The 14023-nt window shown below is 39.3% G+C and overlaps 1 protein-coding gene across 10 annotated transcripts in view; it reads right to left on the minus strand.

The window, feature by feature from the left end:
* Positions 1 to 636: 636 nt before the first annotated feature.
* LAMB4 (laminin subunit beta 4) overlaps positions 637 to 14023 on the minus strand; it is a 112264-nt gene continuing 98877 nt past the window's right edge. For 5 of the 10 annotated variants that reach the window (XM_057730313.1, XM_057730314.1, XM_057730319.1 and 2 more), the window contains 3 exons: positions 13812 to 13950; positions 9650 to 9803; positions 639 to 2343 (listed from right to left, as the gene is read on the minus strand). In XM_057730313.1, coding sequence (XP_057586296.1) covers positions 2204 to 2343; positions 9650 to 9803; positions 13812 to 13950 — 433 coding nt within the window. In that variant the 3' untranslated portion in view covers positions 639 to 2203. Of the gene's footprint in view, positions 2344 to 7746; positions 8242 to 9649; positions 9804 to 9829; positions 11236 to 13811; positions 13951 to 14023 lie in introns of those variants that run through there. The other 5 variants (XM_057730322.1, XM_057730318.1, XM_057730316.1 and 2 more) reach the window with 5 other exon arrangements.

The raw sequence follows: 14023 nt of genomic DNA on the forward strand, positions 1-14023 counted from the left end.
CCCTCCCCCCCCCACACCCATGTTTAAGATTTTTTTTTCTTAATATACAGGTTTAACTGGTCTTAGGATAGATCTTGCTACACATTGTCAAATTACTTTGCAATGTATAAGAGATACTGTTTTCAGTGAAGCTTTACCTTGGTCACATCTTGAACTGATACAGCAAGTAATAGAAGATGATTTATCTGACACTACTGAGGGATGAGATTTTTCACCTAAGTACATTTTTTAAAAGATAACCAAAGCTTACTGTTTTCAACACCCCAAAGTTTAGAAACCATAACCACTTTTTAATTCCAATCTTTCCAAAGTACATCACTTATTTCCTAACCTCATCAAACTGTAATTCCTGGAGGCCACAGAGATGTTGGGTTTATCTTTGCCCTTGCACTTGATTCCCCACATCACTGTGCTTTCCTCATGACTGGGGAATTTTCTGTCAAAAGCCTCCCCAGGGCTTCCTAGGTGGCGCAGTGATTAAGAATCCGCCTGCCAATGCAGAGGACATGGGTTCGATCCCTGCTCCAGGAAGATCCCATATGCCATGGAGCAACTAAGCCCGTGTGCCAAAAAAAAAAAAAAAAAAAAAAAAAAAAAGCCTCCCCAGTCAGAGGACAGCAACTCTTCCCTCTTTAACCGTTTCCTCACTCTCTGGTCTATCACTTGTAGAGTGTGGCCACTGAAAAGGTAGCACAATTGAACATAGCGATTACAAACAGATCACCATGCTTGCAAAATGAAGTCTAACATTTGTACCAAATTGAAAGTATCCTAGTGGGAAAGTTGGAGTGTGTTCCACTCTCTACATTGGAGTAAACGATCAGATTTTGTGATCCCTGTGTTCTTCAACTCTGGTTCATTCTGTGTGCTATTTGTTTGTGGAAGTTTCCAAAAGTCCAAGTGCTAGATGTGTGCAGGATTATAATCATATTTCAAGAGAGATTTCTGGGGTGGTCCTTCCTGTAGAACAGTTTCATCTTATTCTTCAGAATCACCAGGGAAACTGCAATTTTCCTTAATAACCTACATCTAAAGAAATTTCATATTTGTAGGTAATCCTAAAGCTCCTTTGTTGAATTTTTAAATCCATCTGTTATGAGTCAGCCCTTAATGGAAATGGTTCCAGCTGCTTTTTCTCTTATACATTAGTGTTGATGTATATGATTTCTTATTCACAAATGTGGGGCCAAATTCCCTTAAAATAATCCCTTCAAAGAAGAGCTTTCACAAGGTGCTCTATTATATAACATATATGCAAAAAAAAGTTAATATGAAATCATAGATCCATTTTGAAATGAAACAGTCTGCTTTTTTATACCAAACAATAGCAACATGATTGCTAGTCTTTTTAAAATGAGCAGATTTTACAAACAAAAATGCTTGCAGACAAATTATGAAAATAGCTCAATATTTATCTTCTTGAATATTGTTCTAGTGCCATTTGGGGAAACAGAATCCTTTGGTTGAGAGAATGAATATGTAGGAAAGTGAGTGTAAAAACAAGTTACATTTTTGAATTGTATGCATTTTATTCAGAACAGAATAAGAGTTTTACAAATCTAAATAAAAATAAAATATAGAACAATCTAGTATATACCATCCATATTTATGCCATCCTAGTATTAGAGATATTGATTTATTTTGATTTAAATTTATTTTATTTTATTGTGTTAAGAACATTTAATATGAAATTTACACAACATTTTTTAAGATACATTATCATTGACTATTCATATAATGCACAGCAGATCTCAAGGACTTACTCGTCTTTCTCAACTGAAACTTTATGTCCGTTGATAAGTAACTCCCCATCCCCACACCCTGGCTGCTGGCAACTTACTTAACTTAGGTTCACTGGACTGAAATGAGTATGAATACATACTTATTTATGGATTTGTACTTATCATATGTATATATGTCTGTATCTATTATATGTCATATTTAAGCTATGAAAAGAAAGGAAGGCAAATGGAAAGGTTTCTGAAACCAGAGACGATCTCTTTACCACTCCCTTTCTATTCCATATAAAGCGGCATTTCCTTGGCCAAGCTTCACTCCCCAGTCACACTGGGCAAGGAGAGGGCTCGGGGAAGAAGGCAGAAGAGGCTGACCATTTGTCCATCCCAACTTCAGCACAGCTCCTCAGGTTTGCTCATCAGAAGCCAGAAAAGAAGGTATGGGTGATTTTGCACTTTACTTCAGCCTAACTGTAGCAGGTAGCATATTTATTTTCTTGCTCGACAATCTCATTTTTAATGGCAATGACTTGATCTTCCAACTGTTTCAGCTGATCAGCTTTTTCTTGTCTACTTAGATTCAAAGCGTGGATCTTCTTTTCTAAATCTTGAAGAAGAAAATGGAGTAAATGTTTAATTAGGTCCCATTTATTTTTGTTTTTGTTTTCATTACTCTAGGAGGTAGACCAAAAAATATCTTGCTACAATTTATGTCAGAGAGTGTTCTGCCTATGTTTTCCTCTTACAGTTTTATGGTATCTGGTCTTACATTTAGGTTTTTAATCCATTTTGAGTTTACTTTTGTGTATAGTGTTACAGAATGTTCTAATTTCATTCTTTTACATGTAGCTGTCCAGTTTTCCCAGCACCACTTATTGAAGAGACTGTCTTTTCTCCATTGTATATTCTTGCCTTCTTTGTCATAGATTAGGTGACCATAGGTGCATGGGTTTATCTCTGGATTTCTATCCTGTTCCATTGATCTATATTTCTGTTTTTGTACCAGTACCATACTGTTTTGATTATTGTAGCTTTGTAGTATAGTCTGAAGTCAGGGAGCCTGATTCCTCCAGCTCCATTTTTCTTTCTCAAGGTTGCTTTTACTATTTGGGGTCATTTGTGTTTCCATATGAATTAAAAATAGAGCTACCATTTGATCCAGCAATTCCACTCCTGGGCATATATCTGGAGGAAACCATAATTTGAAAAGATACATGCACCCCAATGTTCACTGCAGCACTATTTACAATAGTCAAGACATGGAAGCAACCTAAATGCCAATTGATGGATGAATAAAGATGATGTGGTACATATATACAATGGAATATTACTCAGCCATAAAAAAGAAGGAAATAATGCCATTTGTAGCAACATGGATGGACCTAGAGATTGTCATGCTGAGTGAAGTAAGTCCAAAGGAGAAAGACAAATATCATATGATATTGCCTATATATAGAATCTTTAAAAATGGTACAAATGAACTTATTTACAAAAGAGAAATAGAGTCACAGATGAAGAAAACAAACATGGTTACCAGGTGGGGAAGGGGGGGAGGGATAAACTGGGAGATTGGGATTGACATATATACACTACTATATATAAAATAGATAACTATGTACCTCAGTTGCAATAATCCAATTTAAGCAATGTTTGCTAAAATCTGTGTATGAAACCCAAGTTTATTAAATGGTTTGGTTACACTGAAATTAAAAAAAAAAAAGATAACTAATAAGGACCTACTGTATAGCACAGGAAACTCTACTCAGTACTCTGTAATGACTTACATGGGAAAAGAATCTACAGAAGAGTGAATATATGTATAACTGATTCACTTTGTTGTACAGCAGAAACTAACACAAAATTGTAAATCAACTATACTGCAATAAAAATTAATTTAAAAAAAGAAAATAAATGAAATGATATCTATTTAATAGATTCCTCCTGGATACCCACATTATACCAAACATAGGGATTTATGTGTCTTTTAGGACATATTCAGTTTTGTGTTTTGATTCAATGGATAAAACACTTATTTTCACTAGATTTATCAAGATTTTCTCCTAAATCAGCAAATTGCTATTTTTCTCTAAAGCTAGTTAGAATTAATCAGAAATGAAAAGACAGATGATGAGCCTTGATTGGATTTGGTGAACTGCTGTATTTCCAAAGGTTTGTTCTTGCTATTTTAACTTCACTTTTTAACAAGTGTCCATCACTTTAGGGCTTCCCAATCTTTCAGTAAAAAAGATGGAATACATTTTTTTAAAGAACTTTTATTGAGATACAATTAACATACAATAAACTGCATATATTTAGAGTGTACAATTTGGTATCCCAATCTCCCAATTCATTCCCCCCCAACCCTCCCTGCTTGCCCCACTTGGTGTCCATATGTTTGTTCTCTACATCTGTGTCCTTATTTCTGCCTTGCAAACCAGTTGATTTGTACCATTTTCCTATAGTCCACATATATGTGTTAATATACGATATTTGTTTTTCTCTTTCTGACTCACTTCACTCTGTATGACAGTCTCTAGGTCCATCCACGTCTCTACAAATGTCCCAGTTTCATTCCTTTTTACAGCTGAGTAATATTTCATTGTATACATGTACCACATCTTTTTTATCCATTCATCTGTTGATGGACATTTAGGTTGCTTCCATGTCCTGGCTATTGTAAATAGTGCTGCAATGAACATTAGAGTCCATATGTCTTTTCTTTTTATAAATTTATTTATTTAGTTTATCGTATTGGCTGCGTTGGGTCTTCGTTGCTGCACATGGGCTTTCTCTAGTTGCTGAGAGCAGGGGCTACTCTTCATTGTGGTACACAGTCTCCTCACTGTAGTGGCTTCTCTTGTTGTGGAGCACGGGCCCTAGGTGCATGGGCTTCAATAGTTGTGGCACATGGGCTCAATAGTTGTGGCTCACGGGCTCTAGAGCACAGGCTCAATAGTTGTGGCACACGGGCTTAGTTGCTCTGTGGCATGTGGAACCTTCCCAGAACAGGGTTCGAAGCTCTGTCCCCTGACTTGGCAGGCAGATTCTTAACCACTGCACCACCTAGGAAGTTCCATGTGTCTTTTTGAATTACAGTTTTCTCTGGGTATATGCCCAGCAGTGGGATTGCTGGGTTATATGGTAACTCTATTTTTAGTTTTGCAAGGAACCTCCACACTGTTCTCCATAGTGGCTGTACCAGTTTACATTGCCATCAACAGTGCAAGAGGGTTCCCTTTTCTCCACACCCTCTCCAGCATTTACTGTTTTTAGATTTTCTGATGATGCCCATTCCAACCAGTGTGAGGTGATACCTCATTGCAGTTTTGATTTGCATTTCTCTAATAATTAGTGATGTTGCGCAGCTTTATATGTGCCTCTTAGCCATCGTATGTCTTCTTTGGAGAAATGCCTGTTTAGACCTTCTGCCCATTTGTGGATTGGGTTGTTTGTTTGTTTTTTGATATTGAGCTGGATGAATTGTTTATACATTTTGGAGATTAATCCTTTGTTGATTCATTTGCAAATATTTTCTCCCATTCTGAGCGCTGTCTTTTCGTCTTGCTTATAGTTTTCTTTGCTGTGCAGAAGCTTTGAAGTTTCATTAGGTCCCACTTACTTATTTTTGTTTTTATTTCCATGACTCTAGGGGGTGGATCAAAAAAGATCTTGCCGTGATTTATGTCAAAGAGTGTTCTTCCTATGTTTTCCTCTAGGAGTTTTATAGTGTCTGGCCTTATGTTTAGGTCAAAAGACGGAATACATTTTTAAAAAGACATGTTGATTTCTTCATTCTCTGCTGATATGGAAGGCCCTGAACAGTAAAAGTGGAGCCATGCCGCTCACTCTTTTCCATCCGTGCATTCATGCATCCATCCATGCATTTCCTTATCCATTCTTCATCCAACAAATACCTGAGAATTATCATATATAATATATATATAATTCTACATCCCTAACCAGGAACCCATAGAGTAGTGGATGAAAGAGGCACAGAGAGCTACAGTTAACAGTGTGAGGTGGCCTTTAGAATAGAAACTGACCTTAGGTTGAAGTAGAACTTCTAAAAGAAGGAAGCTAAATGTCTACTTCACTTGGTCATATTACACCCGGATACTAAGTTGGTTGGGGGTAATTGTCAAACTAGCATGTAGCATGTGTTTAGAAGAACGAACTAGATTGCTGGAGAAATATAAGACTGTCTTGTGAACAAACGTTGAATTAACTAGTTATGCTTCATAAAGAAAAGATTCAAGGCACGTGTTGTAGCTATTTTGAAGTACTTGTGGCCAGAAAAGCAGAGTAAATATGTTTTGGTCGTCCCAAGGACACAGAATGAAACCATCAGGTGAAACCTCCATGAAGGAAGACTTTGTCTAAATATAAAGAACTTTCTAGTAGTCACAGCTATTCAGAGACTAAGGAGCTGCTATGGAAGGAGCATTCTATCATCAGAAACTTTCAAATACAGGCCATTTGGGATTGAATAGGGGATTCAGCACTGGAAGGGTATTTGTACTAAAAGAAAAATAGATCCTTGAGTTTCTACCAAGTAAGTTAATAAGATGGTACTGGATACTTTTAATTTGCCCCACCAGATCCATTCTCCATGCTCTGTGCCCTGGAAAGCCAGCCTCCACAGATAACATCACCTGGCTCCCTTGACCTCTGGCTTTTATTATCACTTGGCCATTGGATAGTTCTGAGAAGTGATCAGAGGGTGGGAAGAGTGAGCAGACTGCATCCCTGGTGAGCAGCAGGGTTCTGGCAGTTCTGCCATCTCTCAAGTCCAGCTCCTGCTGCCCTGGCATTCACAGGGCTGCTTCCCAGCACTCACACTCCTGCTTCCCCACGGCTCCTTCAAGTCCAGGGATGCTGATGGCTTCTCTACTGGTCACCCAGGACCTCCACATCCTTGGTTGATTCCCTTCATTCCTGTGTATTTTTTTCTAGTTTCCTCCATCAAGAAAGAGCGTCTATATACCCTCTCCCTCCAAATCAGGTCCAGCTTTGCAGTTGCTTTGACCAAGAGAAAGTGGAAGAAATGATGTTGCTGGACCTTAATCAAGAACCTCACATCTTCTGCACGTTCTTACAGAAGCCTGTAACCACCAGGCTGTAAAGCTGCTTGGAATGAAATATGCTGTGGAGAGAGGCCAGCATCTCAGCCCAGCCGGGGCCCTGGTTGACCCATCAGCCACGGCAGCTGCTTGAGTAACATCCCAGGAGAGACCTGCACCACCCAGTCAACCCACAGACAAACAGCGCATGTTTGTTGTCCTAAGCCATTAAATTTGGGGACCAGTTTGTGATGCGATCAATAGATAACTGAGACAACTCCGCTTATAAACACACAATCCAGAATTACATCCAAGTGTGCTTTTCGTTTCTTGATGGGATCCTGACTGACACACAGCTCTGCAGAGGGACCCTGGCTGCAGACTGGGGCCCACTCTCCACTCTCACCACTTTGACCTCGTCAAGTTAAGCCAGGGCTCCTTTTTGGAATCCCATGGGCATCTCTTCTAAACAGGTGAGAAAGAGCACAGCCGTTGTGGTTCAGCCCTTTCTCAAGTGGCAGAGTCGGGAAGATGGCCAAACCACTGCCTTAGTTTCTTATCTTGTTGAGTTGTGAAAACAGCCTTACAGTGAGAAGAAGAAAAAAAAGAAGTGGAATGCATTACTTTTGATCTGAGAAGTCCCCTGACTTAAACTTCTCTTCCAACCTAATTTCAAGAACTGTGAAAGTTTTAGTCTATGGGGAAAAGTGGAAACAATATAGACCCTGACATAAAATATAAGGCAGAAAAGGTCCTCCCCGTGTTTTTGTTCCTATAGTAAGGACCAAAGTCTGGGAATCATAGAAACCAATTTTTCATGGTATCACCCATGGAGTGCAAGGTAAAAATATTTGTTGTTTTGTATCTTTCCTAGTATTTCTGTCTTAAAATTATTACGAAAATACTGAAAATGAAAAAAAGCTCACTATTTTTTGAAACAACTCTATAAATGTAAAAAAGTAGTGTTTTCCTCTTCACCCTCCCCCTCTCCAGAGATATCTAACGGTAGCAGTTTGGTATGTATTTTTCCTTTGGCACACACTAATGTTGCATTTTCATTTTTTTCATTTCATAATGATGATATAAATGGTTGTAGGGCCAAAGACTCACTTTATAATAAAGAAGCTTTTGTAAGTGAGGAGTTTGGTTTTTTGTTTGTTTGTTTAGCTGTGCCATGTGGGATATTAGTTGCCCAGCCAGGGATCAAACCCGTGCCCTCTGCACTGGGAGCACAGCCGTAACCACTGGACTGCCAGGGAAGTCCCTGGGTTATTTTAATGTTTTAAGAGTTACTTACATTCCAAATGAATATGGTTAATTTTAAAGTTTGGGGAGACAATAAATACAGCCAGAAGTAAAACTAGACAACTCATCATTTGATGTTTCTTGATGCTTTAGAGGTGGTTCAGGACATGATGATTGCCCAGAACAATCATGAACATCAGCTGTGGAAAAAACCGCTCTGATTAACTTTCTGATTGTATGTGTTCTGTATTTACTACACTGTTTATACATGACAATTTCTATTTTGTTCAGAGTATGCTTCCTTCTGGATTGCTACCTACAGGCCCATACTAAGTGATTTAGCGTCCTAGAGTCTAGATCATACTACCTCCAAAAAAAGTAATCTGCAGGAAAGGAGAAAATGAGCATCATAGGTTAGGGCAGGGTTTCCCAACCTTGGCACTACTGATACTTTGGGCAGAATAATTGTTCATTGTTGTGGGGATGTCCTGTGCATTACAGGACATTTAGCAACATCCCTGGACTCTGTCCACTAGAATGTTAGTGCTACCACTAGTTGTGACAAGCAGAAATGTCTTCAGATGTTTTTATCCCCAGGGGAGGGGATAAAATCACCCCTAGTTGAGAAGCACCAAGTTAGGACAAAGGCATTTCAAGGTCACCAAAGGCAATCTCAGTGTGCTCCAATTAATGCAGACAGAGCTCATCAATACTCTTTGAAATAAAACTAGGCTTGAGGAGCATTCCACTACAGTCACAAGCCCAGCTCTCTCCTCAGTGGACTCATAAATGGTTAAACTGTGTCAATAATAAACTGAAATTGGTATATGCTCTACCAGGAAGGTGGAGTATTATGATGTTATTGTCAAATTGGGGGAGTGGGTAAAAGGACAGATAGAACTACCACGTGATCCAGGAGTCCTGGATATGTGCATATATTTGAAAAAAACCAAATCTGTATCTCAAAGAGATATCTGCACTCCTGTGTTCACTGCAGCACTATTGACAATAGCCAAGATGGAAACAACCTGAGTGTCTGTCAATGGATGAATGGTTACAGAAAATGTGAGATATATATACACACACATCAGGTATATATCAGATGTTTACATATATATGTATAAATATAATTCAGCCATGAAAAAAAAACAAGGAAATCCTGCCATTTGCAATAACATGCATGAACCCAGAGGACATTATGCTAAGTGAAAATAAGCCAGACAGAGAAAGACAAATACTGTATGATCTCACTTATATATGGAATCTAAAGAAAAAAGTTGAACTTACAGAATGAATAGAGTGGTGGCTTCCTGGGGTTGGGGGGATGGGGAAATATTGGTCAAAGGGTACAAACTTCCAGTCATAAGATGAATGGGTTCTGGGGATCGATCAGATTGTATTGCATATGTGAGTAGATCTGAAGCATTTGTGCCACCGGAAAAAAAAAAAAAAGTAGTTATGTGAGGTGGTGGATGTGTTCACTTAATTGTGGTAGTCATTTCACGATGTCCATGTCCATTAAATCATCACATTGTACACTTTAAATACATACAATTCTATTTGTCAATTACACCTCAATAAAGCTGGGAACATATAAAGAATAGATACCTGTTATTCTTCTTATCTTGTCCTCTGTATCTCCAGCCAGTTTGGCTGCTGCACCTTTTAGCTGTTTCACTTTTCCTAACGTTTCCTCCGTCAATCCCGCTGTGCTCCTCTTATACTGAAGAATAGCATATTGATTTTGTAGCTCAACAAACTCCTGCAACAGAGCAACACTCCCATCAGCAGAAAATATTTATAAAGCGTGTATGAGTGTGTGATGTTTGCCTGATAATGTTCATAAAAGGAATAAGAGGCAACTACCATCCAGTCAATATGCTTGAGTCACCCTGATATGTCCAGCAGGGCTTTTATTTGCATTGTTTGTTTGTTTGTTTGTTTGTTTTCAGGCTGAAAAAATTCTCAGCCTTAACACTTTTCTGTTATAAAATATCAAGCATTATTTCATGTTAAGGCAACTATTTAGGAAGCACCAGTCGCTCTCAAACAATAAGGTCAGAACGGACCCAATGCTGCCCTTGACAAAGGTTCGGTTGGGTTGGGTGGAACAGGTGCAAGTGTAAGGTGAAGGTCGGAGAGAGCAGTGAAGGTTCAGAAGCAGCAAGGACACGGTATTTTGTTGGCACAAAGGTGAGAGGGGAATGAGGTAGGATGGGAGGCAGGAAGGTAGGAGGTTACGAAGGGCTCCCTCAGTATTAGAACGGAAATCTGTAGGATCAGTCTGAGTGGCTGACAACCTGGAACGTTAAGTAGGTGAATGAATACCTGCCTGGCCCGGGCCTGGACCCATGGAGGGTGGGCAGGACGCATCTTTCTCAACCTCTGTTCCATGCAAAACACCCTCGACCCCCAAGTCAGTGGAAAATGTACCCAGCACATTAGGAATCAAGAGCAAGAGAATATACCAGCTACCCCTCCTTCTTTTGCTTAAGCTGCTATATTAATGCGACCAACCAAAGATTGCCTGCTAAGAAAATGAGCTGATAGCGTCTTTCAGCAACTGAAATGAATAGGCCATTTTCCACAACTGTTTCATGAACTCACTCTGATTTTTGTAACTTGATCTATTCTCTTTGGCAGGTGACTTTCACTTCTTTATCTGTTATGTGATTTAATTAGAGTACAGGGCAAATACTTACATTATACACCCATGACATAAATTGTGAACATTCGGAAGTTTAGGAAAAACTTGAGTAAGATATCACTAGTAATACAGGATGAGTAGATGGGGGTAAACACTCTAACATAATTTGGCCAAAAATTGTCTTCGTTGGAGACAGTCCTCCACTTACAGAAGCGTCTCCATGCCCAGCGGGGCCCCTACAAACATACACCACTGAGCACGGACCAGCCTTAAAGGAAATGCTGACAAATGGCTCAAAAATCTGGGGTTGAGGGATTATCCTTCAAAGAAGCACTGTTTGTCTGCGCTTGGTGGCAGGGGTAGGACTAATGACCTCCTCAAGACCCCCAGCCTGGCGCTGGGCCAGTTCAGCCTGAGCCCGAACACGGGTGGCCTCGTCTTGATTGCTTTGCAACTTGGTCTGCAGCCGGCCGAGCCCACCCTCCAGCGCTGACTGTTGCTTTGCTAAGTCCAGCTCATTCTTAGTCTCCCGGGCCTGATTTCCAGCCTGTTGTTGAGTGAAAGACCAGAAAGGAGAGAGTATCTTTATGTAACAAACAAACAGAAAGATACATGACGTAATGACTGCCCTGAAAATAAGCTAGGTGTAAAGGGAAAGCAAATCATTCCTTTGCTTTTTCTGTTCCGTTAAAAAAATGCTATAATAAAACATTTCAGACAGACAATAGGTCTAAGAGAAAATATGGCACAAACCCATGTACCCACCAGCCAGCTTGAGAATAAGTATTGCAAGCAAGCCCAGGCCCGGGGTGTACCACCCCCATCGTATCTTTCCCCTCCCCCCAAAAGTCACTACTACCTTGAATCTAATATTTTTCATTCCATGTACTTCTACATGCTTTTAACTCTATCTTATTTGGTATTTCTAACAATATACAGCATTCTCTACGTTTAAACTTCATACAAATATATCATCCTGTGTATTCCTGCAGCTTGAATTTATTAATTCAGAATTATGCTGGCACAGGCCACCTAGTTAATTTGCATAGCTCTTGTGTATTCACTTCTTCCAATTTAAAGTGTCCCATTGTTTGAATATACAAAAATTTTTCTATTCTCCAGTGGACTCAGGTGGCTTCCAATTTTTTTTTCTCCCTTATAAACAATAATGAACACCTTATGCTTGTTTCTTATTTTGGTGACTATACTTATGTTTAGAAATCTGGTCATTTTTCCTCTCTTATCTCTTGTTCTTTGGTCATACTTTCATGCCTTCTTTGATTTTTCTTAAGCATAATAAACACTCTTGTTTTGTACTGGATATCCAATAATGGTTATATCCGAAGTCTCCTGCATTCTGATTCTCTTCTTCACTGTTTCTGATGACTCTTGCTTAAGGCAATTTGTTTCTTTATTATGTGTCTTAAGGGAATCCTTTGAAGCTTGGTTTCAAGGTACATTTCTTTGGAAAGGATTTCTCATTGCCCCTCTCAGGCATCTGAGGGCCCTGACAACCCAGGACCACTTTAAATGACATTTTTAGCTTGGTTTATGGGGGCCATGCAGGTAGTGTGAATTCTAGCCCCATCTCACCTGCGAGCCAGCTGGTTAATAATTCTTAGTGAAGACTTTCCTCCTCCACACAAAGGCTAATATCTTTATTGTCTCTATCTCTGTAATAGTTTAACATTTCCTTGAGGGTTTGTCTTTTAGGGTCACTGCTCTATGCAAGGGTCTCATCCCCTCCTTGCATGCGCTTTGTTTTCTGTCTATTACTCATGGCGGCCATGAAAACAACAGCTCTGACACCCCAGGGATTGGCAGCTGCCCTCTGCCTGCTGTCAGGTTCATGCTTGATTACCTCTTTAGATCATGCTTTCCTGTCATTGTTGGCCTCTGAAGATTTCCTCCATTTCTTACTAATTCAGCTATGCATTTAAAAAATTGTAAACATATCCAGTGTAACATTTTCAGGTCTTTTTCTACTAGGCAAGTTTCTTGGTATACTGGTCCACCATGCTGTTAGAAATGGAAGCCCCTTCCTGGACCCTTAGGCATATGTGGGCATTTTTCTAGAGCAAGAATCTGCAAGCTTTTTCTGTAAAGGGCCTAATAGAAAATATTTTACACTTTGTGGTCCTTAAAATATCTATTGCAACCATTCAACTCTGCCATTGTAGCATAAAAGCATCCATGGACAATATGTGGCTGAATTCCAATAAAACTGTGTGACTTCAGATACAACAATAGTTGGTGGGTCCAGTTGGCCCTTGGGCTATATTTTGCCAACCCCTGTTCTAGAGTAGATGCCTAAAAGGGGAAAACCTGGAGGCCTTCTTAATTTTTTTGCTCTTCTCTACATGTGACCTCTTCATATCTAATCTTTTTATTTCCTGGTGCACTACTTCCTGTTCTGGTGCTTTCTGCTTTTCTTTTCAGGATGTATGTATTTAGATATCTAAAACTCAGGGGAAGAAAAGAGACTCAGAAACTTGCAATCTACTGGGAAGGCAACGTGCTGGAGGATGGAGTCTTGGAGGGAGAGACGTCACAGATGCTCAGACTAGGTCCTGTTCTGTCCTCCAACTGCCAGCCTTCCTCTTCTGGATCCACCCCGTGGGTTAAACCATGGCTTTATTCCTGCCAAACACTGGATGGAACCCTTGCTTTTGGGTAAGATATTCTTTCAGTCTTAAGATACGCTGATGAGATTTTATGCAAATTTCGTTATAAAAATCTGGCAACAATTAACTTAATTTCTTTGGTCAGTGAGCTTTCAAAAGTCTGTTACTTTCCCAGTATCAGAAGGGATAAATACTGGCCTCAAATCTACCATTAATTAGCTGTGTGACATTAGGTAAGTGACTTAACCTTCCTGAGTCTTAGTTTCTTCATTTACAAGCTGGTAATAGCACCTGCTTTGTCCCCGAGCCTTGGTCAACAATGAGAAGAAGTAATGCCGGGAGAACTCTGTAGAACATTAATTAAACACATACTACTATCATAATCTTATTTATCATCATAATAATCCCATCAGACAGGTAAGACAAGGGATATAAAAACTGTGCTGTCTTCACACTCAAAGTCTATTTCAGGTTAGTTTCGAGGAAGATAGAGAAATACCTGCAGTGCCTCCTTTTTTATTTTTGTTATCTCGGCAGTCAGCTGTGTGATGGTAGAATCTGCCCATCCTTGAGTGATTTGAACTTGTTGCAACTTATTCAACATTTTGTTGAGATTTAAGAGAACATTTGCTGCTTTTCTAAGGTAAGATATTAACATATCAGATTAAATAAATATACAATTATTCATTTATTTCACCTTGAGCGTTCATT

This window comes from Hippopotamus amphibius, chromosome 4, assembly GCF_030028045.1.
Source record: "Hippopotamus amphibius kiboko isolate mHipAmp2 chromosome 4, mHipAmp2.hap2, whole genome shotgun sequence".
In the NCBI taxonomy this organism is placed as follows: domain Eukaryota; kingdom Metazoa; phylum Chordata; class Mammalia; order Artiodactyla; family Hippopotamidae; genus Hippopotamus; species Hippopotamus amphibius.